Raw genomic sequence first — 27,126 nt, forward strand, 5'->3', positions numbered from 1 at the left:
AGATATAAGGTACTGTAGGATTTGTGTGGTTAAATCATCCCCATTACTGGCATGCCAAGGCAATCTCATCTTAATCAAAACTTTGTGGTAGTCTAAACAAAGTTTTTATCTGGAATAAATACCAAGCAGATGATTTCTATTTCTAAAGCACAAACCTGAATAACATTCCCATACTGAATTACTGTTCCAAGTAGTTTTTTGTTTTCCGAGTCGTTTTGCTTCTTCTCCAAGTCAGCTGCATGCTGGCAAGCAACAGAGAGATAAGAGAGGGTTTCAAAAAATGAAAACAGAAAATCTCACGCTTGCTTACTGCAACAGTTTTCACCAATACCAGTTGAACACTAATTTGGTAAGAAGTAATCTGATTGGTTAACTCTTAGACAAAGCATAGCAATACTGAAGTAATTTTTTTAGCCAAAAAAATGGACGCTTCAACAGAGGGGCTTCAACCAAAAACGCTGGCTCACATCTCCATAGAAATGAATGAGAGATTGCAATCTAACATTTTATGGCTGTGTGGTCAAATAGCAGATTGCTTTAAATGGTATTGTATCGCAGCACAAAGAGAGAAAGGAGAGTGTAGAGGGCAGAAAGGTAGTACAGTAGGAGTGAAAGGCTTCGGAAATGTCTATAAAAGGACTTTAAAATTCAACCTCTGCAAATATACGTAATCCCTTTGAAAACTGCTCTTAAACCATGGTTTGCGCACAACATCAACATTTCTTAACATTCACTGTATGGCTTCGCTTTCAATTTCATTCAAATCAAAAAAGGAAAATAAAATCTAAAATTTGGGAAAAGTTAGCCTTCTGTTCTTTCTTTTTATCCTATGAGCCCTGAGGACAGGACTGTGTGTAGTGCACTGGTCTGTAGTGACAGCGGGGAGGTGAACATGTTGTCACTTCACTCACATGAAGCTTGTTGAGGAGCACTGCATCAGTGTTCCCTCCAGGCTTTGCTGCTTTCCAGAACTGCTTCTGTGCCGAGTAGCGGTTCATAGGACAGAGTCTGAACAGACAGTCTGCACAGAGAGACAGAAATAAATAGACACAAAGATTCATGTATAGATATGGAGATAATCACAGAGAGAGAAAAGAAAGACATGTTGTAAGAGCAGTAAGACAGGTATTCATATAGATTGGTCCATACAGAGACAGAGAGAAGGAGAAAATACCTAAAGAAACTTTGCTAATCAATTGGAAAAAACAAACTGGAGGTTAACCACAATGTTTATAGCTAAGAAATGGGAAAATGAAAACGAGAAATAAGTAGAAAAAGAGTTCAGCACTACAGTTTGGGAAACTGGTCACAGCCACAGCTAAACATGAACCAAACGTCTGAGTTGCTTAAACAAGTTGAGACAAAATATTCAATAAACGCATGACACCTTTTTGACCCGTCCTGTGATATATTCAAAGACCTGAGAACCAAAAAATATAAACATACACTCCTCTCTGTTACCACATCCATGCATGTGTGTGTGTGTTTGCCTGCATTTCAAACACATATTCACAATTCTCCTGAATGAAGATCAAAGGGCTTTGTACGCTTCAAGGAGGAGTGCTGAGGGACAGGAAAGCGTGTGTGTGTGTGTGTGTGTGTGTGTGTGTGTGTGTGTGTGTGTTATGATGTGACAGAGCAATAAGTCGTGGTCAGTCAGAGTCAGAGGTTGTAACCACAGCAACGATGAGTTGTTGCTGTCGTCAGCAGACTCTGATTGTGCTGCTCATTTTCATAAACGCTGTAGACACTAATCAGGAGGAAAAACTGTCCCTCGATTTGCATGTGGACACAGTTTTAGCATAACACAGTTCCTCTTTTGTTGTAGGAGAGTTCCTCTTCTGTACAGCTGCACAACGACTACAACTGAAACAGAGACTTTTAAACTGACTGGAAGCTCAGTTTTCAGTTAACCAATACACATGAGCTAGTATGACAATTTTCCCTACAGAGTTAAAATTCTTCCACCAGCAACTCCTCCCTCTGTGTCCTGGCTTTCCTCTGACTTCACTTCTCATTAGACCAAAGCTCTCTCTTCTGCAGAGACGAAAAGAGGAGAAAAAAAGAACAATCTGTTCATCCTTCCCCCGTTCTCTCTCTCTCTCCTCCTGCTATAGCCGCAGTAACATGACCAAATAAGGCCAGCCAAGAGAAGGGGAGTGGGATGACAAGAGGGAGAGAGAAGAGGGTGGGGACTCCCTATCTCCCCCCCTCTATATTCTATCATCCCTCCTTCTCCTTTCTTAAGTCCTCTAACCATTTCATACAGTATTCTCTCTCTCAGAGTTAATGGTCTCTATCTCCCAAATTTTCCTCTCACCCCCCTCACCCCCCACATCAGATATGGTTTCCTTTAGCTTGACCCAAAATATGGTTAGAAAAACAAAGAAAAGGAAGTGAGAGAGAGAGATGAGGAAGACAGGAAGAGAGAAAAGACTGTGAAACAGAGACAGGGTGAAACCTGGAACTATTCAGTGCTGTAAATGGAGTAAATGTGTATTTATGTCCCACAAATGTTCACACAAATTTTTTTTGCCGGAACTGGATCAAGCATGCAAGTGTAAAAAGCCAACTCAGAATGAACACTTGTACACTGGAAACTCTCGTCTGACAAGTGGGCTGCACTATAATTTGACACAGCCATTTTATCATAATCTAAACACACAATCACAGCATGTAATGTGAGTGCTGTGTGTGACAGATGATCAGCTCACACTGAAGCTTTGCTTTTAATCACAGCCAGCTGGGAAACATGTCAGTTCAGTAACACTGAAATCTGGGTTGAGAATTCCTTGTGGGGTCACTGCTCAGGAGAAGTGGTGGGACTAGTCCAGAGGGCAGAAAACTCAGTGACTCATTAATATTCCTGAAACTTATAACAATCTTTTACTACCGGGACCTCCACCCCAGAAAAATGACTACATTTTGCACCTAAATGTCCATTTGAGGTCATAAACAAAGTCGTCATTGATAGTAGCTGCCCCATGTGCACTTACAAATGCTAATCTACTATTATGTAGCATGCTGGCAAAAAGATAAACATACTGAAATATTACCAGAGCTGCTTGTGGGTTTTTTGGGCAAGTCCAACTCAAGCCTCAAGCCAATCAAGACAAGTCTCAAGTCCTAGAGGGCAAGCCCAAGTCAAATCTTACAAGCAAACTGCAAGTCGAATGAAAGTCTCATTTCTGTGAATGCTGACTATTAAAATGAAATTGCACTTGCACAATTTTTTGTAAAAGCAGTGTTTACAGTTTTTTTTTTTTGTTTTTTTATAAAGTGCTGAGACCAAGTCCTTTCATCGCATAAGCCTAAAAATTAAAAGGCGCATTACTATAGTTTAATACTAATTTGCAGGAGTAACCTTTAAAGCAAAAGTTGGACATTTGGGTAAATAAGCTTATTCACTCTCATGTCTGTCTGTTAAATATGACATGGCTACAGCCAGCAGCCAGTTAGCTTAGGTTAGCATAAAGACTGGAAACAAGGGGAAACAGGGAGCCTGGCCCTGTCTGAAGGTAAAAAAAAAAAAAAAGCCGCCTTCCAGCATCCGTAAAGCTCACTAGTCAACACATTATGTCGCATTTCTTAAATTCATGCAAAAACCGCACTCTAAAAATGACAATTTTACAGGTGGTTATGTGCAAAACGATGTCTTGCAACGCAATTTATGTGCTTTACGGGTGCAGGAACGTTAAATTTGTTACCTTCAGACAAGATGTCTGAAAATGTGGCTCTGGAATTCAGCTTTGTGTTTTGTCTTGTTTTTTTTATTGTTTTGTGGTTGAACTTCAGACTCAAATGTTTTTGCTTTCAAGTCTCAATTCAGTTCAACCTTTTAGGAAGTCAAGTCTCAAGTCCCAATCGTGTGTGACTTAATCTAAATCTCAAGTCTCCAACTACAGATACAATTAATACTACGTCTAGGACCATGACTAGATTCACATTTAGTCAAAGTGACGTACAGTAGTTTATGCTCGCCAAGGCAGGACACTGATCCGTTAGGGGTCAGTATACTGAAAAAGCAACCCCTTTGAAATCTGCAAGGACGAAAGGTGTATAACTTGCAATGTATGAATGCAGTGTTTTGCCTAAAGAGTTTCAAAATAACAGCAGTTTAAAGGATGCATGTTAAAAAGGTGTCATGCCTAAACAAAAATGACCCCTATTCATTAAACTCAACAAGACTGCTCCCTCTCACACACACACACACACACACACACTCACACTGTTGAGGGAACAGCTGACTGAGCACTGTGGAAAATGGTGTTAGATTCTGGCACTTTAAGCATTAAAACTACCAGATCTTAGTGCTAATCACGGGCATGGCAAGTGGCAGCAAATCACCAAATAACGTGACAATGGTAACAGTTGTTTGTTTGTTTTTTCCCCCCCTATGATGGCTGTAGATATACTCAGCTTTTTTAAGCAACACCAAATGTTAATGTGACACCGTTTGGTGTGGAAAGATGTTAGTTTATTTGTTTATAGTCCTGAATTTCATCACAATGTTCGAAATGAGAAGGTAACAACAAACAAAACAAAACAAAACATTTGAATATGTAATTTATCATACCTCAACAGAGGCATTCTCATTATTTAAAATCTCACAAGATTAACTCATACATTTAAGGTAGAAAGATCTTCTCACTTCAAATCCTCTGATATTCGTCAAACTTTTGAAATGAAAAATATTTGCATATTCATATTCAGATTCTGTTTTCAATGAGGAAGAAAGTGTAAATGTAATGTTTGACTGGGTAATTTCACTTTTTTAATTACAATTATTATTACAAGCAAATGATTTTTATACCTCTTAATACATGTCTGGATGGGAGCTTTGAATGATTTTTTTAGACCTTGTCTATTTATGTGTTGGCATATCAGTGGGGTCATGCAAGACTACTATGACTGGTTTGCACAAGGGCCCCCTGATACAGTTAGGTCCATAAGAATTTGGACCTGTTATGACCTTTGGACACAATTTTTGTAACTTTCCCTCTGTAAACCACCGCAATAGATCTGAAATGAAGCCATCGAGATGTGATTGACGTGGAGACTTTCAGCTTTAATTCAAGGGGTTTAACAAAAATATCACATTAACTGTTTAGGAATTACAGCCATTTTTATAAAATAGTCCTTCATTTTCATAGACTCAAAAGTTGGATAAACCAATGTTATTATAAATATAAGGATTATTTTTAATACTTGTATGAATATACTTTAACAGTCAAGGACTGCCTGAAGTCTGCAACCCATGGAGATCCCCAAATGCTGAGTTTCCTCCCTTGACATGCTTTGTCGTTCGATTGCTGCTCATTTGTGGGTCTTTCTGCCCTCAGTTTTGTCTTCAGTAAGTGAAAAACAAGCTCAGCTGGGTTGAGTCAGGTTTCTGACGTGGTCATTGAAGAATATTCAATTTCTTTTCCTTGAGAAGCTCTTGGGTTGCTTTTGCAGTATGTTTTGGGTCATTATCAATCTGTACTGTGCAGCAGTGTCCTATACCTTTTGCAGCATTACGCTGAATCAGAGCAGATAGTTTAGCCCTGTACACTACAGAATTCATCCTGCTACTTCTATCAGCAGTCACGTCATCAACGTTACCAACGTTTTGTGGTAAACCCTCTGTATTTACATTCATGAAGGTGTCTCTTGATTGTAGACTTTGACAATGATACCCCTACCTCCCTGAGAGTGTTCTTTACCTGGCTAGATGTTGTGGATGGTTTTTCTTCATCAAGGAAAGCATTCTGCAGTCATCGACTTTAGTTGTGTTGTGTGGCCTTCCGGGCCTTTTGGTGTTGCTGAGCTCGCCTGTGCGTTCCTTCTTTTTAAGAACGTATCAAATAGTTGATTTGGCCACTCCTAAAGTTTCTGACATCTGTCTGATAGGTTTGTTTTGTTCTTTCAGCCAAATGATGGCCTCCTTCACTTGCACCCACACCGCTTTGGACCACATGTTGAGAGTTCGATGAACAGCTACCAAATGCAAACTCAACACTTGGAATCAACTTAAGACCTTTTTATCTGCTTAATTTGTCATGAAATAACAAGGGAACAGGCCATGAAACTGATTGTCAGTCAATTTTCCAGTTACTTTTGAATACTCTGACAATGAGGGACTATGTATAAAAATGGCAGTAACTCCTAAATGGTTAACACCTCAATCACATCTTGATGGCTTTGTTTCAAATCCATTGTGTTGGTGTACAGAGGCGAAATTGCAAAAATTGTGTCACTGTCCAAATACTTATGGAACCCACTGTAACTCAGAGGAATACCAGCTCTTTAGACATGAACAGCTGGATAAAGAGCTAATTTAAAAAAAAATCCTACAGTCACTGAAAAACTTCCCCAGACTAAAAAGGATCAAGAGGAAGATGCTTATAGCTCTGCCAGCCATAGAAAGTGTGAAAGGCTATAGAGCCAACAGAGATTACTTACTTTTAAAGGAAGTTTTATCAGAGAGCAGAACCACCACAATACTTTGGCGCTATAAGAAAAGCAACAACCTTAGCAGTCTTCAGTCAGACGTAGAGTCTGACAACACAGGGCTGTATAATTCACAATGGTACACAATTAAGTGGTCACGGTTTGTTAAGGGCAGAACTAGTAAAGGCTCTAAACTCAAATTTCCACTTCATCTCCCCTACATTTTCTGCAACCCTGTCATACAAGCAGCTAAGGCACATCCGGTTTGAAAAGTCCTGACATGTCCACATCACAAAGAAGCCATCAGTGTTTAAACACAAGCAGGGACGCCTGCTTGTGCTACCTTTCCCTGCAGTAATTAGACAATACAGACTAGCCAAGGACCTGGAAACACACATTGCATAATACTTCTTCTATTCTGTGTTAAATTATGTATCATCAAAGATCTGGCTTGTATAAACTGCAATATTCTCCAAGGTTCTTATCCTGTTGGAGATATTATATAGGAAGCAACTAATCACTTGTTGCGCAGTTAAGACAATAAATGGGTCTACCAACAACAGCTTCCCTTGACTGTTTCCTGCAAGACCTCTCCTCTCTCAAAAGATAGGAAAGCAATACACATGGTTATTAAGAGAGGAAGGGACTAAAGACAGAACTGTTTCTGGTGTTTATCTCAGATGAACCACCCAGCTAGTCTTCAGTGTGTCTCTGACAGCAACAGTGGTTTGGGCAGACAACGGATAGGTGGTGGTAAGGGGTTAATGCTCCAAAGTGAGGTATAAATGTTTCAGTGTGCATCCGCAAGTACAAGGACATCTGAGGAAATTAAGATAGGAGATGATATGAAAAATAAGTTAAAAAAACGAGCAACCCATGAGCCGCAGTTATGTGAAGCCAGGACAAGGAGACAGTGCTACTTTAATGGTTTTCACATGCTGCTGGTTAAGTGTCAGGCTACTAACAAACAAGCAGAGAAATCAGCTTGTTATCCAGACATCTTTCTGCACAAGCAAGGGCACCTTTGAGGCCCTACTCTTGGTGTTTTATTTCTGATTTCTGAGCCTGTACCAATCACCTTTTCTCCCCATATATGTTTTACTGATACTGATCAAAGATTTAGTATGAAGCTTCAATATTCAACCCCCCGCCTTTTTTTCTGGGCAAGTCGTTCTTGATAAATAATAAAGTGCATGTCTGATGGCTTGTGCTCACTCAATGACTGCTCTCACATGCTCAAGTGTTTTCTGGCAAATTATGAACATCATCTGCTTCCAAAAAAAAATAAATAAATACATAAAAATAAAAATCAGCCAATTACCAACATCCCTTTACAATTAATATTGTCTGCCAGTGCTACTATGTTGCATAAAGCTTAATTAGGCATTTACAGTTTTCAGCTTTGAGAAATAAAATTGACTGCTATAAACGTTTTGCAACAATAAAACGCTTAGGCAATGTCTTTTTATTAATTAATGGATAATAGTGATTGGTGATTTAGTAAAGGAAAATTAAAAGAGGCTGACATATGAACAATGCACGATTCAATTTACACTGCAACTTCAAAACACAACAAAAAGAGCCACCACCATAGCAAATTCAAATTAAACAACTGGTCCCACATTCAAATGACTGAGTGATGAAGTATAAATCACAGAGACCGTGATGACAAGAGGATTTTTTTAAACTGATACAAAGCAATGTTACAGTGCTTTCTCTGCCTTAGATGTTCTGACTATAGCTCAGTGTACTCTGCTGAACTGCGTGTAGGTGTGTAATGGTATTTCAAATGCTGTCTGGGTGAAATACAAAGCAAGGCCGGTGTGTCCTGATGTCTCAGGGTACGCTTGCAAGTGAGAGTGTGATTTTGTGGAGGGTGCTTGTGTTTATATTAGGAGGAAATGTTAAGCATACCTCAGCAGTGACACTATAAGGCCCAGCGGACAAGGCTACTCTGGCCATGTGCCCTTATAGCGTGCACTTAGTAGGATTATCTCTGCACAACTGTATCTCTCTCAAACAGCTGAGGAGCCTCCCAAATGAGGAAGGACAGAAGAGCTTTTGTGCTGCCACAGAACACCCAGAGGACTCAAATTAGAAGTTCCCAAAGAAGTTTGGAGAAAAAAAAATACAGATATGTAAGCACACTCAGCCAGACTGTTTGTGGATGTTTAAACAGGGAAAAACCTGTTTCTTGTTTTGGTTTAATAATGTTTCACACTTCTCGAGAGTTACCTATGGCAACTTCCATAAGGCAAATACTTCCTCAGCTGACTACAGGAGTGGCTCAGAAAACATACAGGAGGTAATCACAGCACTCTATTTTTTATTTTTAAGTTATTTATTTATGATAAGTTATTTGTAGTTGGGATGTTGTAAGACTTACTGTGAAAAATCACAGTGTGGCACTTCACCAGAAAAGGCATCAAGTACAAGAGGATTCTACTGCAGGACTTCTACTACATACTGATTCTAAGCAGGTTTCTAGTATGTGCAGTAGCATTTAAGTGACAAAAGCGTACTCAAAAAAGTCAATCTGCATCATAAAGAAACCCTTCATTTTTGAGCGTGTTGTTGATGGACGCCATTGTTCCATAATGCAATGCATAAAGAAAATGGAGGTGGTGCTGACAGCTTTATAAAATGAAGAGAAATTACAAATGGTGGTGGGACAGCCCCAGAAAGATCTTGAAAAACAACAAAAAATAAAACCTTTAAAGAGACATTTAGCTTTCTCTTTGTGAAGGTTAATTTGCAGCATTGTTCTAAAGTCGCCGATTTACATATAATGGTGCATGTATGGTGTAATTTCCTGTTAGTATAAAACAATTCAGTATGTTGTTTTCTTGTATACTAACTGCAAGAAACAGTATACCGTAAATTTTTCACTTAAGACATTCTGACATGTCACAGTAGTAAAAGCACAGATTTTAAATAATAATATTAATGATGGCTGAGTTCCACCTAGCCACTTCAGTTTCAGGGGTCCTGGTGTTGTGCATGCTGTATCGAACTGGGACACACCTTTGACATGTCACAGCAGAAAAAAAAAAAAAGCCGCTCTGTTTCATTTTAGTGCTCCAGTGAGCCTGCATGCATAGCACCAGGACACTTGTATCATTTTTCCAACCAAGTTTAGACTAAACGCTGCCACTTCCGTATGGGGGTTAGGGTTAGGGTCAAGGCTTTGGTCATACGGAAGCGGGCGTGGTTTCATCTCAACTGAGTTGGAAAAACGCTTGACACCAGCAGGACCCAGGAAGAGACACAGTTTGATGGAATGCAGCAATTGTTAATCTTATTAATGATGTTGACACCTGTGTTTGACAAGTCATAATGTCTGCTTTGTAAAAAGTGTCTATAGATAGATTTGTGAAGTCAGTTGCAGGTGTGCTGAGGTGGCAATGCCAAAATAAGCGTTGCCATTTTAAAGGGGTACTCCAGCAATTTGGTACTGCACTTCCATGAAACTGAAGGACTTGAGAGAGACAGATTAAGAAGAAGGGGTCAAAAAAGAAGCAGCAGGGCCTGAGATATCCTGACTTTTAATCCATTGTATAGTACCATCTTCACCTCTTTCTGCCTCTTCTGGTCATGACCAGCTGACATAGTGGAGGACTTACCAAAGCCACTTTAACAGCACTTAGAGCGTATGTTCAAGTGTGCTGTAGAGCCAAAATCTCTTCAACCCAAAGTTTTAGCCACAACTTCATGTTTTCACATGGTGTTTTATCAAAATGGTCAAAATTTCTGCCACATATACAGTATATCCTGCAATAATGAATAAATAAAGGAACAGTTTGGTGAAGGCGTTTAGTGTCCTGCAGGGGGTCAGATTTAGAACAGGACTTTTCCTCTGCGTGGACTGTACCTTGTGAAGAGCTCTATAGGTGAGTCGAGGGAAGACCGAATGTGGGAGGATGGAAGACTACATGAGGCTAAGTGATTAGTGAAAGAATTCCTGTATAAGTGAGCCTATAGGCAGCTCCCTCACTACAGTCACATGCCAAGAATAGTCATACAAACAATTATAATTAAATTTACAAAAAGTTCTGATCCTGAATGATTTCAACTTAGCCAAAACAGCATTGTTTCTCTCCAGCCACTTAGCCATAGATACAGACAAACTGGCCAAGTCCAGATATAATACGAAGGTTGCTACTACATCAGTCTACATCTTATAATTAAGAGCCTGATTACAGTAGAGAGAGTTGAACACAATGATGCTAAGTAAACTGCAAAATAGATGTTTGTGTTTGGCTAGGTGGCGAACCTGGTTTGGATGGGAACCTACAGTTGTTAGACAAGTATAGACACTGCTAGCATGGTTTTTTTTTTTTTTTTCGTTTTTTTTTTAGACCTCTCTGTGCAGGTCTAGGGAATAAACTTGTCAGTCTTTGAAACGCACACAGCAACAGAGACAGGGAGAAAGAGACTCGTCTTTCATGTTGCTACAGAAGAGGAGGCATCAGTCCGCACTCTGTGTTTATCGTGGTTTACAGTGATAACCTGTCCTGGTACACCAGAGACCCACTGAGGAGCTGAGCTGTGTTGGCCACTGCTCACATCAAAGCTTTGTACTTTCTAAATACAGTACGGTCTTCTTCATACCCTTGAGACAGCAGATAGCATCCTAAAGGCAAAGTGTGAGTGTGTGCACATGGAATGGATGTTATCTCACACACTTCAAACCAAACTGCAAAACTTTCAAACCGAGTTGATTAACATTGCAAAAGTCAACAGATTTGAGATGTCAACAGCCATTAAAAAACTACAAAGCAACAGTGTGTTCAAAAAAATATATATATATATTTTGAAATCCGTATCTTTAGGGCTGGCACTTTCATTTTCATTAAATCTTCCAATTATTTCTTCAATTAATCGATTAATCGTATGGTCTACAAAATGTCAGAAAATATCAGAAGTGAAAAATGCCTTTCGAAATTTCAAAAAGCCCTTTATCATGTCGTCAAACTGTTTGTTTTGTTTGAACAACTGTCCAAAACCCAAAAGACATTTGCTTTAGAATCATAGAAGACAGAGAAAAGCAGCAAATTCTCAAATTGGAGAAGCTGGAATTTGATAAAGGTTGACATTTTTGCATGAAAAATGACTTAAATGTCCAATCAAGAATCTTAATATTTGTCGGTTATCTTTCTGTCGATTGACAAAATTGATTAATCAACTAATCCTTTGAGTTCTACACTTCTTAAACAAGGTATGCTTAGCTTATATAGATCCAAAACTGTTCAACTGGGAGAGGAACCTTTGGGCTTGAAATTTAAAACAATGCATTAATAACAGGATTTTCCTCATACATACCTTCTTAATCTATTCAACATAATTTATCCACCAAAGGCACAACATTGCATTTTCAATCAAATATTTATTCAGCAACACCAAGAAAAAGTACTGCTTTCTATATTTTGTACAAGAACCTGTAACATACACTACAGAAACATTAACACTCAGATTCTGTGCACAATGTTGGACAAGGCCTCTCCCCACAGATATAAACCTCTAGCCTGAGAACTGAGGGTCATGAGTTCTACTTCCTGTATGAGAGCTAATAATAGCGAGTTCACCCAAAGAGTCATCCCAAGGCTTTTATTTAGAAAGCAGCTTTTCAAGTGCGTTGTTTTCCAACAAATCAACATCAAAGCTGGTTCTCTCCATCTGCCTCTACCTCCACATACAAGTTGTGCTAGCAAGCACACACAGCTATAAATACATGTATGCGTAAAAACACACACACACACACACACACACACACACACACACACACACACACACACACACACACACACACACACCATTAACATTGTCAAAGGCAGCTCTGTTTGAAGTTCTGTGGGCAGCAATATTGTGGCTGTCACCAAAGAAACACAGCATAACACATTCAGCAGTGTTTCTCACAGAGCCCAAAGTTTAAACAGACAGTAGTTAGTGTGATAATGTCAGGCCTCAGGAGGACGAGGAGAGTCGACTCTCTCGGCCTCTTACCTCTGAACTTTTTTGGAGGGTTGTTCAGGTCCCCCGCATCAGGCTGGACGACGCAGCGGTCATCCACCAAGCTGTGAATATAAACACATAAAAACACTATTAACCACATGCCGGTACTGTACAGTACACACACTGCTGGCAACCACTCAATTTGTGGTCTGTGTTTTATGTCATTTTTGTAAGCAAAAATGCACGAAATTCAGTGGTTCCAGCTTCAGAGATGTGAATATTCAGTGGTTTACTTAGTCTTCTATGATAGTAAACTGAATATCTGTGTAATGTGTATTGGTTGGACAAAACAAGACCTGTAATGTGTATTTTTCACTGTTTTCTGACATGTTACAAAACAAAAGATTAATTGAATAATCAAGAAAACAACTGGATTATTCTATAGTGAAAATAATCAAATAATGGTCAGTTGCAGCCCTAATTCCAGCCCAATTCCTCTCTGAATTATGTTTTGATTAATTGATTAATCATTTAAAAACTGAATGTAGAAAAACTGAAGAATTTTCAAAAGTAATAGTAAAATTAATAATATCAAACAAAAAAGTAATTTTATTGTGCTTATTATTTTATAGAATTACCTATTACCTTTCTACATATTTTAAATTTTTATACTATGTAATTGTAATACTTTACATATTTAAATTTTTTATTCTATGTAACTGTACAAAACACAAAATTCTAAGCATGATAATAAAGCATTATGAACAGACTAATTGAGATGTTTTGAGTTGTTGTTTTACTCCTGTATCCTGCTGATGTATGCCGCTACATCTCTATAGAATCTTTTTGCGTTTGTGTGTCAGCTGGCTTGGGTGTGTGTTAAAAAAAAAAAGTGTTAAAACACAGGCAATAGTACTCGCAACATACATTTTTGCATGTATAAAAATCCACTGGTGTGTCTGTTTTCATTGAGAGCTCTCACACAGTTGCAGCATGTTAAACTCTCCCACTCCATACAATAATGAAATAATTCTGGATTAGATGGCCTGTGGGCAAACTGGAATTTCTGGGGACAAATTTAGCTTTTACTGGCTTAGAATAACACATGTCGGGACACCGGCCAAATCCCACATCCATTTCAGGCCTTATCCCGGGGAATGTCTACAGTTGTCCAAATAGACCTGTCTATTCCTCTTCTCTGTACACTTCAAGGAGCAAGGCTGCAGATTTAGATGAAAAGTCAGAAAATATTTGGGAAGAAGAAGAAATGATACAGTGTATGTGTGTGCAGTCACCTGCGTGTTTGGATGGTGCACATAACTAATCCCTCTCAGAGTGGTCAGTGATTAACACAAGTTTAATAGTTACACATTTGAACAAACAGGACAAGTCCTGCTGCAGGCTCACGGTACAAAGGAGCATTTCAGACATTTTTAACCTTTAATTTGCTCACAGACCCCTCTCTCCAGTAATCCAACAGGAGTTGGGAATGCTGCTCAGCAGGAGAAGTTATAAAGCTCAAAGGGTTTTCTCTCATCTCAGTACGGCTTCTTCCTCTAAGGGCAGATGATTTGGAGAATGCTGCTGTGTTGGTGGTTGTGCGTAACCCAAAGCCAAAACAGTCATGACAGTACACTAAAATGTGCGCTGTGTGTGTGTGTGTGTGTATGTAGGATGCACTGGAATTCAAGAAAGGCCACAATATCTCTATAGTGACTCAGTCTTTGCTGTAGGTCATTCCATTTTTCATGAGCAGGGGGCAGAGGGGGAGGTCCTGGACACTGGGTTTATAGCTGATAGCATTACTTGTGCCAAATAGAGCACCTTCTTATAGATATCTTGTGGTTTTTCTTCCAGCAAAATATTAATGCAAGCTTTCCTTTGTTGCCCTGTTTATATTCAGAGCAGAGGAGGAGAGGTTAAATGCGACCATTATGAATAATTACTGCATTTCTGATATTTTAGTGATACATTAGGGCCAATATATCCATGCACAAGGCTCTTCTGCACTCCCTACAGATAGAGTTCATGATCGATGTGCATCTTACTTCTAGAAAATCAGTAGCAGTTCTGTTGCGTTCCAAGTATGATTTAGATGGAGATGGAGGAAAACCACACAACATTGCTGCCACTGTGTGGGTGAATCTGTGGCTTGTAAATAGAGTGAGTGTCGAGTTTAGTGTTGAGTACCGTACACAGCAACACCTCAGCATTTCTTCCTCTACACCCACTCCTGCCCCACCCTCACAAGCACATAACACTTTATCATTAACTGTGCATTTCTCGGCCCTATATTTCCTTTTCTCGCAGCGCTATCAGCGGTGTGGTCAGTCGTGGTCAAAGCACCTCTTCAAAGGCCACCCACTGTTTTCACAGCTTAGTTCTCCGGGATAAACTACAAAAATCGCATCCATTTATCTCTCCTGAACCAATTACTTGATCCCATTCTGTCACTGACAGTGGGAACTGATGCCTGTGGTACATGACAACAAAGGTTGAAAAGGAAAAGCTCTGTCCAATGGCACCAAAATTTGTGTCTAACTAAAAACAGTTGCCACTACTAGTGCGATTTCCTTCCTTCCAAATGCTGCTCAGCTTGCAGCGGAACATAGAAAAGTGTGAAGCTGGCCTACGCACACAATGCTCAGCCAGTAAGATGGACATACCCCAGGGTGCTGATGAAACCGTTGGTGGATCCCTCTGCATACAGGGAGCAGATGTCCCCAATGTGTAGGAAGCTGGACATCTTATCCGACATGTTCAACACACACACGCACACACACACACACACACACGCACAAGGGAACACCTGCAGCAGAGGAAAGGAGTAAAAATCACGTTAAAAAGTCAAAATTTCTCACACTGTTCTGCATCTGACAAATGTTCCTGTAAGAAAACTCTAAAAAGAAGCCAAAACATCCTTACTTTTTTATTTAGCTTCAGCTGTGTAACACAGTATGCACTTGCAAGTGTGATAGCAGCAGTGCACTGACTCGATCTCCACACTCACACTCGTGTAGCTGCAGAGCTCCCAGTTAGGTGGCAGTGCAATTTTACAAGCGAGGGTTTCCTGAGAGGTCGCGACTACACCGATAGCCCTGTCTGGCTGCATGGATTTGCATAGCTGCAGGAAAAGTCTCCGTCTCATCCAACTGTAACCTGTCTGCCGCGGGCTACCATGTCGAGGCCTGGGACTGAGCAGTTAATGATTAGGAGGCGCAGCTACCAGGAAGGCAACAGGTCATCGCCGCTGGAGCTGATACGTTGTGGGCACTGTTGCGCCCAGGTTATCTGCCTACCTCTGTAAAGCGCTCCCTCCGACCGAGGTCGATCCATCACAAGACAAATGAACCGTTCACGGCGGCTCCGGCTGCCCGCCGGGAGCTTAAAATAATGACATTAATGATGAAATTACCGGCTATTACACAGAAGAAGAGAGAGGGGGAAAAAAATCTCCCTTCACCGGCCTATTTATCTAACCTCTAAAAAGACATACACGAAACTTAAGCTAGCGCGTCCAACGGTGGTAGCAGGGCTGTCATTTGAAGCGGCATCCGCAATCACACTGTTTCACAGCGGTCGGCCGTTACTATCGGAGTCACACTCGTTGACTCGCTTGTTTTCTGTTTTGTTTTGTTTTGTTTTGTTTCGTTTCGTTTGTTTGTTTGTTTGTTTGTTTTTGTCACTACTGTGTAAATGAGAACAACACACGCATCGGTCGTGAGCTGTGAGCGTTTTGGTTAGCCATGTAAGCAAGGAGAGAGAGCTAAATCTCGTCCTCCGCTGCGAGGAGAAGACGGAGGGAGGAAGAGAGGATGGTAAACTCAACAGGCTGTGCGCTCAACTTTACCTCGGCTGTGGGAAACGCTCGGTTGTTCGGCTTTCTGTGGAGCAGCTAGGACAACATGACTGTGGCTCTCCTCTCCTCTCCTCTCCTCTCCTCTCCGCCGCGGCCGAGGGCGAGATCAAGCCGTCAGCGACTGTAATAATCCAGTTTTTTTTCTTGTTTTTTTTTTTTTTTTTTCCCCCCTTTGACAGCTCTATCACCTTTCCGCGCCTGTCGGTACTCCGGGCTTGCGTTCACTGAGGCGGGCAGCAACACTGGCTGGCTGAGCTGCTTGGCTCGCTGCCACTTCTTCTTCTCAAGCGCTCGTAGTGTTGATAGCTGGGAAATGATGTCCATGTGGCCCCATCCTCATACCACCAAGGAAACCCAAACTGTTATCACTCCCACTGCAGTGCCTTGATTTATGTGGTGCAAAAGAAAAAAAAAAAAAAAAAAAAAAAAGAAATAAACTGTCATACAACGGCATATTGGTGGTTTTTGTCGAACAATTAATTGAATGGCATTTTCAAGTGAGTGATTTTATTTGCATCAAAACAACTGGAATCTGTCATATTTACGAGCCCCGCAAAAATGTGTGTGGATTAATAGAAACGCAGAACAAATATTCACTCCGGGCAGGAAGGAGTTACACCCTGTGCCACTGGCAGCCAGCTGACCGACCACGTGACTTTGCGGAAGTGAGCGTGTCAACAACATGAGCAGATCTTGATCCGTGTCTTGCAGGAATGGAGCGCTGTTTTGCTTTGTTGTTCATCTTGGGATGCGTGAACGAAGCTCTGTGTCTTCAGGGCTCATGCGGGGCGGAGCAGGAACGCGCCGCCCCGCAGGGAGCAGCGGGCTGCGGCTGTAAAAACCTGAAGAGAGCCGCCGCTGCTGTGGAGCCGGCGGGGGACAGGACAGCTTCGGTAGACTCGGCTGTCAAATACTCCAGAGCCGCCAGCGAGAGGCTGTCGGAGGCTCGGGGAGATGACAGGGAAAAACTGAGTCAGGTAAGCTGGGGCTCCTGTCATGTGAACGCCAAGCAATGCCCCTTTTTTTCGTCCTGTATTGGACAGTAGAGAAGCGACTACGAGGTCACTGGGTATTGGATTGTTACATTTCTAAACTTTACCTGAAATACCTTTGTGCGTCTCATAGCTTCTGAAAAGCTTGCCCGTGTTGTGAAATAAGAGGCTCTCACGGCTGCAGTCCTTATACATACATACCCAAGTCTAGTCTGTCAGCAAGCTGATGCAGCAAGTGTATGTACAAGGCAGTTGCCCATTCTGAAGTGCCCTTAAGCAGGACAGTGAACACTATCCACAACAGCACAGACCAAAGGGCCCGAGATTTTACTCAAACTTTACCACTTAGCTGCTATGTCACCAATTCCCCCGTCTGTAGTTTGGTGCACAATAATTCCTTCCGCCGTGTCTCATGGTATAAATATTATGACTTCGAGCGGGAAGTAGGGAATTTAATAGATCCATGGGCCACTTTTCCTACAAATTAGTCTCCAGCAGTTGTTTAAACCTGCTTTTGCTTCACTATTAATTATAGATTGGTCTCAGCTTATCCTCAGAAAGGACGAAGGCAAGTTCTCCCAATGAGATTTTTTTTTTTTTTGCCGTTGGTTACAGACAGTTGAGGTCTTAGTCAGGGTTTTGACAATCCTAGTGAAGAAGTCTGGCTGCCTCTCAGTCAGCTCAGAGCATGGAAGTTCCCTGTGTCCTGGGAAAGCTCAAATAGTATTGCATGACAGGCCCTGCACAGCACACAGGCAACTGAAGGTAAGTGACATCTGGTGCCACGATGTAAAATAGCGTTGTTCAAGAAAATACTTAAAAATATCTAATAATTGGGAGTTTTCTATGCTAAACTAATTGTTAATCTTATATAATTATGTTTTCTCATAAGATATGTTTTTTGTTATTTGATATGTTTACCCATCATCTTTTATTTTTAAATGTGATTGCACCTTTTTATTGCTGTTGCTATGATATCCTAATTGCATTATGTGCTTCTTCAGCATGTATTGTGCAGCCCAGTGGTCAGATAGCTCTCAGGGTTATCTTTACACCCAGATGAGATTAAGTTTCCGGCCTTTTTAAAGACTCATAATCCTTTTAATTCTGTAACCCTCTTCTTCGAATTTAAGAGATTCATAGGACAGCTTGTGTGCCCTCGGATACAGGTGGTGCTGATTCCTGGAGGAGAATTCCTGATGGGAACAGACAACCCAGGCATCCCTGCAGATGGCGAAGGCCCTCAGAGGCTGGTGCATGTGGACTCCTTCTACATGGACATCCAGGAAGTCACTAACAGGCAGTTTCAGAGCTTTGTCAATGCCACAGGATATGTTAGTGAGGTATGGGATAATTGCTGTGTGTCAACGATTAAACCATAGGATGTATTTTTAAATTAATTAAAAATCCCTTGAATCCATCAAACCAATCAAAAACCAACATGAAGGCATATATTTGGCGGTGTTTTTTTTAAATGATTTAAGACATTTAAAGGCATCGCCTTTGCTAATAATATTTTTATCCTTACTCTTTCAGGCGGAGAAATTTGGAGACTCATTTGTATTTGAGGGAATTTTGAGCGAGACAGTCAAAAACCAGATCACCCAAGCAGTAAGTATGAGTGTTCAACCGTCGACTTACCTGTGCAGCTCACTTTTTCTCATGGTGCACCAGTATGAGGTGACGTAGAAAGAGTTCAGACCTGTATACACCTTGATTTTTTTTTTTTTTCCTTCTTTCTCTGCACTTCACAACAGAGGCAACAAAATCAGTATACAGTCCCGCACGCACACACGTTTACACATACAAACAAGACACACACAACCATGTATTCGCTCACAGATGGACGTGCACGCTTTGTGGTTGCCATGGAAACTTGGATCACTAGGGGTCATGAGAAGTTCACAGACTTTGTTTTTTAAGCTGGAAAGAGTTTGTAGTTCCTGCTTTTAGTGTCATTCCTACATCAATCGTACCAGCATCTATCCATCTACCATCTACCTATCTATCCACTTTATTCTCTTGACAATCTGTAAATGTTTGGAAATGCTACTTATAAAATTTTCATTTTGTTCAGTTGTGGTCCGGTTTGAATCGCGGTATTTTATACTGCCATCGAGAATTATATTTTTACTAAATTGCATTTTGTCTCCAAACAATAATTTGCAAACACTCAAATGTAGTTACATACAGTATACATTTCAAATGCATGAAGCACTTCTCACCTTCTGTAAGAGTTGCTGGCTATGTTGGCGTGTTCTTTTTAACTGTTAAGCAGTTCCGAACCGTACCAGGAAAAAAAAAGAGAACATGATAGAGACTGCATTTTCCTGAAGCAATGAAGGGTAACAGAGAGTGCTTAGTTGCGATAAGGCATTTATCTAACAAAGTAAATATTCCTAAATTAGCAATTTCAAATGCCCACTGGCACTTGCAAATTATACCTAGAGCAGTAAATGTTACCCAGTTTTTTATGAAGGACGATGTGACAAAAATGGCCCACAAGCCATGTGAGGCAGTGCTTTTAGAAAACAAGAAGAAAGACGATTTTTTGTCTGTTTCATTGAGAATATAATATGAAGTAGCCTGTATGCTTTTTTACTTACATATTATGTGTCTGTGTCATTTAGTTCATATGATTTTTTTTTTAATCTTCTTCCAACCATGATTTATTTATACATTTATAGAGTAATATACAATATGTGCACTAGGCCTTTATCTGGACAACCTTCAAAGTACCAGCCTCAGGTCGCACATATTTTTGGCTTTAGATAGACATGAAGACATACTGTATACTACTGTTATTTAGGAGTCTTGAGAATGTTCACAGATTGTTTGTAAGAGACCTGAGCACAGCGGGCCTCCCACAGACGAAAGCCAGACGGCAGGGAATTTACTGCTTCATCTCAGCTGTCATGTGCAGCCTGATCATGTGGCTAAGAAGGTGCTGCGTGCCCACTAGTACGGAAATACTAGAAACCATTACTACCCTCACAGTACACAAAAGACAAGTCTACATGAACCTTGAAGAGGGTACTTAAGAGAAAAATCGAACAAGAGTATAAGAGAAGCAAAATGTCAGTGTGTAACCTTTGTTAACCATGGCTTTCTTATTAGGTAGCCGCTGCCCCCTGGTGGCTTCCAGTCAAGGGTGCCAACTGGAGGAACCCTGAGGGTCCAGACTCCAACATCACAGACAGGTAGAAACTAACTCTACTTAATGTATTAAGAGCTTCATAATGTTTTCAGTAATAGCTGTTTCCATTACTCTATGTCAGTTTTGCATATCAATGCCAAACCAAACCCTTATTTGTCTTTAAATTCTTTTTATTTCATTTTGTTATATCTTTTGGCAAAAGCAAAAAGGGATAAATGAAACAGGAGCTCAGTAACTTGCTTTAAATCTGTTTTTTGTAGGCTGGACCATCCTGTTCTACATGTGTCCTGGGCTGACGCTGTCGCCTACTGCTCCTGGGCCAACAAGAGACTTCCTACAGAGGCAGAATGGGAGTATGCCTGCAGGAGTGGCCTGAAAGACAGGTATGATCTACTCATTATGTGACTACCCATTATACAATATTACAATGCTTGTGCATGAGCTGTGTGCCCGGAGTCAATTTCCTGATATGCTGCTCCTGCATGCAGATTGTACCCCTGGGGAAACAAGTTGAAGCCAAAAGGGCAACACTACGCCAACCTCTGGCAGGGGGATTTCCCCAACCACAACTCAGGAGAGGATGGGTACATCAAAACCTCACCAGTAAGTCAAACAAAGAAAGATGGAGAACTGCCATAGTTTGAGTGTGCCAAAGACATGTCATATCTCAGGTTTAGGAGGAGGAAGTGACAGCGCTCATGAGCCATTGTCACAAAAGCTGGAAACAGATTTATAATTGAGCCACTGCCAATAGAATCTACAGGAAATGAAAGGTGCTGGAGATAAGAGCTCATTTCAGAAGTTGATAAAGTCACACCAGGAGCTCGCAGTTTCCCGAGATAAAATTAATAACCATTAGATAATATTAATCCAATCTCATTCTCTACATGGGGGGATTTAAAGCCTCAATTTTAAAATTATCAATCTTGAATGTATGTACTCAGGTTCTTAAAGGGTATGAGCTGCTGAAGGGAGATTGTCTACTAATCTGCATCTTTCTGATCCCACAAGCTGAAAATACAGATCTATTTAGCTCTCACTAATTACACTATACTATCACTACAATGCAACATGCTTTTTTAAATTAATGTCTGATTTAAGCAGCTGCAGACTGGCAATTAGTTTCAATGCACATAAGGCAATAGAAAAAACAAGGGAGTAAAACAGATGAGACTAGCCGTAAATTCAGTTTGCCCACTAAATGATCTGAATTTGTGAGTGAGTACAGCAGTACATGTATAGGGCTTACATATCTTCCATGCTTTCAGAAGAAAAACAACAGTGTTTCTAATAGTTTGTCTTATTAAAATTCTTAATTAGAACCTGCCTTAATGTGGCATCATTATCTCCATATACCACAGGTGATGTCTTTTCCTGCCAATGGCTTTGGTCTGTATGACATGGTGGGGAATGCATGGGAATGGACCTCAGACTGGTGGACTGTTCATCACACCACAGACCAGCAACACAACCCAGTAAAAACACATTACCTCTCAGCTGTTGAATTTCCCCGGTTTATTTTGGCTCTGACATCTCCTTATCCTTCTCTCTTTCAGAAAGGTCCTCCTTCAGGCACAGACAAGGTGAAGAAGGGAGGCTCATACATGTGCCACAAGGTAAAGAAGACTTTTATGCTAATTATTTTATATAGATTTAATCAAAAGATCATGTTCAAGGTCTAGATTGCCAGAAGTGATATTAAAAACACCAATATGGATGCTTAATGTCATATTAGAACTATCAAAGTGCCTTATTTCGTGGGTAGATTTTGCTGGCAGTGGGATCTTTATGATGACTGTGGATCAGTGAAAACAAAACAGCTAGCTAGTGGTGTAAACATATGTGAGAGCAAATATTGAAACTAGACAACAACAGCTCTGATATCAGCATTTGTAAAGAGAGAGGGGACCTGTCTGTTACTCTCTACCTATTTGATTACAAAGGGAAAATGCAGCCACTCCTATTCTGTCTTTCTTCCTCATACAGCATGTGAGGCTAGGGTAGTTTGTGTGTGAGTACATGCAGAGTTGCTTTTTATCTGGATGTAGTTTCAAGATACTTGGAAATTATGAAAATCTCTTAATGCTCAAGAGAGCTCATACCAAAACATATGGTACATTTACTTTATCTGCAACACCATATGAGCCGCCCACTGGTGACCATTCCAGTTTGTTTGGCACCAGCATTGGTTGCCAAGGGAATGTAACTAATTGCATGCAAAGTAAGTCCTAAGCACAGAGGTCTGTTTGTTTATATGAATAAACCATGTTAGGGAGGAGAGGACAACAGTCAGGTGAATATGCACAAACTGGCTCGATAAAAGATGAATAAAAAGGTAAGAAATTAGAAACAACTAGGTGGCTAAACTAATCTGCTCACTGTGTGATTGTCTCCATAGCTTGTTTTTTTTAATATACTGTAACAAACCAGTTTCCATTGCTGAGAAAATTAACTCACTGACAGTAAATTTCCCTCTTTTGTTTCCCCTTCCTCCAGTCTTATTGTTACAGATACCGATGTGCGGCCCGAAGCCAGAACACTCCAGACAGCTCAGCCTCTAATCTTGGTTTTCGCTGTGTCTCTCAGGACCAACAGTGACCTGACCTGCTTCTCTTGGACACTGGGTCCCTTATTTCAGCTGCTCCCTAACCCAAGTGCTGAATGCAGAGTAATGCCGTGAAAACATTACTTCAGTTTTTATAGTGAGGCTGTTTATCTACCATCTCATTAGCATAGATCTGAAGATGATTTGAAAGAAAGAAAAAAAAGACAGTGGGCCTCAAACCATTTGGAGTCAAGAATGTCTTACACCAGTGCAGATATTTTCAGAACTCCAAAATTTAAAAATTTGTTTTTTCAGACTTTTTCATTAGAAATGAATAGAAAAGACTGTTTGTTTTCTAGTTCCTGTTCTCTGTACACCCCTGAGCACAAGTGGAGAGAGACCTGAATAACTCAAGTCACTGTTTCTGCTTGGTTCAAAGCCGTTTTCAGCAGCAAAGATCAGTGTGGTCTTGTAAATGTGAAAAGAAATCTTTGCAAACAATTTTATTGGTTGTCATTATCAGCTAAGGCCTGGTTGAGACAAAGACTATAAGTCAATTCTTAATGTATTATGACACCGAGATTGTTGTAAAATGATTGTAAAATATTTTTGTATAATTTTTTTGCAAACATTGATAAATCTGTTCTAAGTGATCCCATTTGTCTTTCTCTTTGTGTGTGTGTGTGTGTGTGTGTGTGTGTGTGTGTGTGTGTGTGTGTGTGTGTGTGTGTGTGTGTGTGTTTGTGTGTGTGTGTACAGTATGTATGTTTGTGTGTATGTAAGTACATTCAAATGAAGGTTTTATTTTTAGTTTTTATTCTTCAGACATTTTTGTTTACCTGATTAGATTATTTGGTGGAAAGGACTCAAAGGACTTTCTTAAATGACCATAATAAAAAGAAAGCCATATGAATTAGTGTATAACATCCACCAGAGGGCAGTAAAGGCTCAAATATCTTTCTATCTATCTATCTATCTATCTATGTGTCTATCTGTATCAAGAGTGTATATACATGTTTGTACATACCCATATTGAAAAATTAAGCTGACATAGTATAAACTCTGTTTGTACGGATGGTTCAGTGCAGTGAGCAAGGTGAATGTAATTCAGTCAGTTGTGGACTGAGACGGTCTTAAGTTCCTTTCAGGATGTGTGATTGAGGATCCACATGAAACCAACAGCATGTTTCACTGCGAAGCAAGTGTGTCTGCCTAAACTGAAATGATATCATGACTGCAGGACTAGAGCAGGAACTGAAAAAAGACAATAGGTCTGCAAAAGAACAAAAAATTATTTATTTTGACTTCTTCAGTATACATATTGCATGTGAAAATAATAAACTAAGCAATTAGTGAAAAAATCTAGTAAAATAAGCATGTAAATGGGGAATGGGTCAAAAGTTTCTAGTGCACCTTAGTAGAAAAACTCAACAAAATTTTAACAAACATTTGTATTGCTAGCATAAACATCACATTTATCAGCAAACTAAAATCCTATTCTCTTGCAATTTAAATCAGAAGGTTCAAAGGTATAGTTGATACAACATTACTGCACAATTGCTAACATTCAGTAGACAGTTTAACAAGTCTAATCCCCGCTGTCAGCTTTTAATTGAAGTTCATACAAACTCCATTATTTATCAGTGCACAACAGATTACCTGTTTTACAAAACAGAGAAATAAACACTGATCTCTACTTAATAATGCTGCAAGAAGACCATCGGCCCCTGCTCCTGGATTAACCCAAAAGAAAGTGAGTCAAAAATGTACCAATGAAACAGAGCATAGCAACTAAGACAACCTGGAGGCTAAATACAGCTGCCATCTTGGGGGGTCCAAAACATTTAAGAGATAGAAAGAATCACACAAAGGCGATACGCTATACTAATAAAAATCCTGTCCTTGATCACTCTGCCTCTTATTAGCAAAGCTGAGAATACAAAAAAACATTTGCAACTTTATTCAACTTTTGCACCAAAATGGCAAAAGTGTGTTTTTTTTGTGCTGCTGGAGAGGCAGCCGGGCCTCCTTACCTAATCCTTACCACATGTAATAGCTACGTGTGGTGTCAACAGGAGAGGGTTTTCCCTCTGTGCTGCCATCTTTGTCCTTCTCACCGTCAGCCTCCCACAGGTTGATGAGTGGAGGGTAAAGCTCGTTAAGAGGGATGGAGGAGGTCTTCAGCATGTACTTCTTCAGAGAGTGGTGGTAGTTTTTTCTCTTCCATCTGCGGGCCATGTAGATGCCCACAGTGGCCAGACTGAGGAAGGCCAGCATGGTCGCCATGACAACGAGCACAGCCACACTTGGGTGTTGGTCTGACAGGTCCAAGGCAAAGGTGGCGCTACGTGTTGTCACATTAACACAAGACTTGTGCGTCTGCAGGTGGACATTGGAGACTGTGAGGCATACCTCATACTCAGTGGCAGGCTGAAGGTGTGTGAGGTTGTATTCATGAACATCTACAGGGACGCGAGCTGTGTAGGTGATGTGCGGGTTGTCAATCTTCATCGTGGCTGAGGCCCACTTCAGATTGGATGACATAACATTTGAGTTGACCTTCCAGGACACCAGGATGGAGTGGGACTCAGTCTGCTTGACAAAGATTTTCATCACCTGGGCACTGTCAAGAAGGGTGCCGTTTACACGGATAGTGGCGACTCGTGTGTCAGCCCCTTCTATGTTCTGGGCCACACAGGTGTAACGACCAGAATCTTCCACCTGCACATGAGACAGCCGCAGGGTCCCCTCACTGCTCAAGTGGTACCGCTCTGACACAGTGTCTATAGTGATTTTGGTCCCAAGAGGAGTCACCCAGTAGATCTCTGGCTCTGGCTCAGCCATGGCCCTGCAGTCAAGGTTGATACTCATGCCCAGCTCAAGGTTCAAGTGGCTGGGGAAGGTGTCATGGGATATGAGGGGGAGGCACTGCTCTGGGGACTCCAACAGCCTTAGCCCTCGAACCCGCTGGCCCTTGAGTTCTGTTGGGGAGTTGCACAGCATGGCCATGGGCTCCATGAAGCGTACTGTGGTCCGGTTAGAACTCATCCACTGAATGACACAATCACAGCGCAATGGGTTGCTGTGTAGACTGATCTCACGCAGATTAGGCAACACCTCTACGGTGTGCTGGTAAAGGGCAGTGAGAGCGTTGTTGTTGAGCATCAGACTCTCCAGGGAGGGCATGTCTCTAAAGGCCAGCCTGTGGACATAAGACAGCTTAGGATTGTTTGTCGCCTCCAGCTTTGTAAGTTCTGGTAGATTGTCAAGTGCATAACGGTCAATAGATACTAACTCCATCATATTGTTAATGCCCAACTCCTTCAGACGTAGCATGTTCCTGAAGTCTCCTTCCTGAATTTTGTGAACTGGATTTTTGTTTAAATCCAAGAATTTCAGATTTAGAACTTTCTGAAGGGCCAGTTGAGGGATTCTGACCAGTTTGTTGTCATAGAAAGAAATGCTTTCCAGGTTATCCAAACCTACAAATGCATTCGCTGGCACATCAGTGAGGTCCATACCAGCCAGAACCAGACTCCTCAGGCTTCCTAGTGGCTTAAAGTTCATATCTAGGAGGCCAATGACAGGGTTCTCCCCGATCATGAGGATCTCAAGGTTAGGTGTTTCTTCAAACCAGCGGCTGTCTATGACATGGAGCTTGTTGGAGTTAAGATGAAGGCGCAGTAAGCTGTGCAGGCCTGAAAATGCCTGAGGAGAGATTGAATTTATCTGGTTGTGGTTGATGTAGAGCTCCTGGAGGTTGGAGAGGTTTCCCAGGCAGTGGTCTGGCAGCTGACTGATCTGGTTCTCCTCTAGATGCAGAGTGGTCAGGTGGTTCATAGTTGTGAGGCCCACCGCTTCCACAGTGCTAAAGTTGTTCTGAGATAGGTCCAACTCTGTCAAGTTGAACAGTGCTTCCAGCTCTCCACTGGTGCGTGAGATGGCATTACTTTGAAGCAGTAAAACTTGGGTATCTGCTGATAGGTTGGTAGGGATGTGTGTGAGCCTCAAGTCATTGCAGTCCACTGTAGTTGCCTCCTTGTAGGTTGACTGGGGTGTGAACCAAGGGCGGATCTCACATACGCACAAACAAGGACATTCTTTGCCATGTATGGGCGACAGAGAGGGAAAAAGGAATCCCATGCAAAGCCAGATTAAAGGAGGCCAAGGCTGAGAGCTGAGCGCCATT

At 41.0% G+C, this 27,126-nt stretch overlaps 3 protein-coding genes across 13 annotated transcripts in view; 1 reads left to right on the plus strand and 2 right to left on the minus strand.

Annotated features, from left to right (window-relative positions):
• LOC120807463 (inositol 1,4,5-trisphosphate receptor type 1) overlaps positions 1-16,506 on the minus strand; it is a 72,582-nt gene extending 56,076 nt beyond the window's left edge. For 10 of the 11 annotated variants that reach the window (XM_040159536.1, XM_040159533.1, XM_040159529.1 and 7 more), the window contains exons 1-5: positions 16,235-16,506; positions 15,051-15,193; positions 12,436-12,506; positions 912-1,021; positions 156-242 (exon numbers count right to left, since the gene is read on the minus strand). In XM_040159536.1, the coding sequence (XP_040015470.1) occupies positions 156-242; positions 912-1,021; positions 12,436-12,506; positions 15,051-15,142 (360 nt within the window). In that variant the 5' untranslated portion in view covers positions 15,143-15,193; positions 16,235-16,506. Of the gene's footprint in view, positions 1-155; positions 243-911; positions 1,022-1,949; positions 2,046-12,435; positions 12,507-15,050; positions 15,194-16,234 lie in introns of those variants that run through there. The other variant, XM_040159537.1, reaches the window with a different exon arrangement.
• An 87-nt stretch (positions 16,507-16,593) lies between these two features.
• sumf1 (sulfatase modifying factor 1) lies at positions 16,594-23,571 on the plus strand. The gene is made up of 9 exons (XM_040159540.1): positions 16,594-17,220; positions 18,405-18,578; positions 18,772-18,846; positions 20,353-20,435; positions 20,653-20,775; positions 20,881-20,995; positions 21,754-21,867; positions 21,949-22,008; positions 22,889-23,571. Exons 1-9 carry the CDS (start codon positions 16,957-16,959, stop codon positions 22,988-22,990), a joined length of 1,110 nt encoding a protein of 369 aa, XP_040015474.1. The 5' UTR covers positions 16,594-16,956; the 3' UTR covers positions 22,991-23,571.
• A 1,172-nt stretch (positions 23,572-24,743) lies between these two features.
• LOC120783122 (leucine-rich repeat neuronal protein 1-like) lies at positions 24,744-27,125 on the minus strand. The gene has a single exon (XM_040115866.1). The coding sequence runs from the start codon at positions 27,123-27,125 to the stop codon at positions 24,978-24,980; it is 2,148 nt and encodes a 715-aa protein (XP_039971800.1). The 3' UTR covers positions 24,744-24,977.
• Between the last annotated feature and the right edge of the window lies 1 nt (position 27,126).

This window comes from Xiphias gladius, chromosome 21 (assembly GCF_016859285.1).
Source record: "Xiphias gladius isolate SHS-SW01 ecotype Sanya breed wild chromosome 21, ASM1685928v1, whole genome shotgun sequence".
NCBI lineage: Eukaryota > Metazoa > Chordata > Actinopteri > Istiophoriformes > Xiphiidae > Xiphias > Xiphias gladius.

What these genes read in the sequence shown, in the direction of transcription:
- sumf1 (XM_040159540.1), top strand. Translation starts at nt 16,957, where the DNA reads ATGGAGCGCTGTTTTGCTTTGTTGTTCATCTTGGGATGCGTGAACGAA. An exon ending in CCACAGGATATGTTAGTGAG is followed by an intron (nt 18,579 to 18,771) that starts GTATGGGATAAT and finishes TTACTCTTTCAG; the next exon opens with GCGGAGAAATTTGGAGACTC. An exon ending in GGTACATCAAAACCTCACCA is followed by an intron (nt 20,996 to 21,753) that starts GTAAGTCAAACA and finishes CATATACCACAG; the next exon opens with GTGATGTCTTTTCCTGCCAA.
- LOC120783122 (XM_040115866.1), bottom strand. Translation starts at nt 27,125, where the DNA reads ATGGCGCTCAGCTCTCAGCCTTGGCCTCCTTTAATCTGGCTTTGCATG.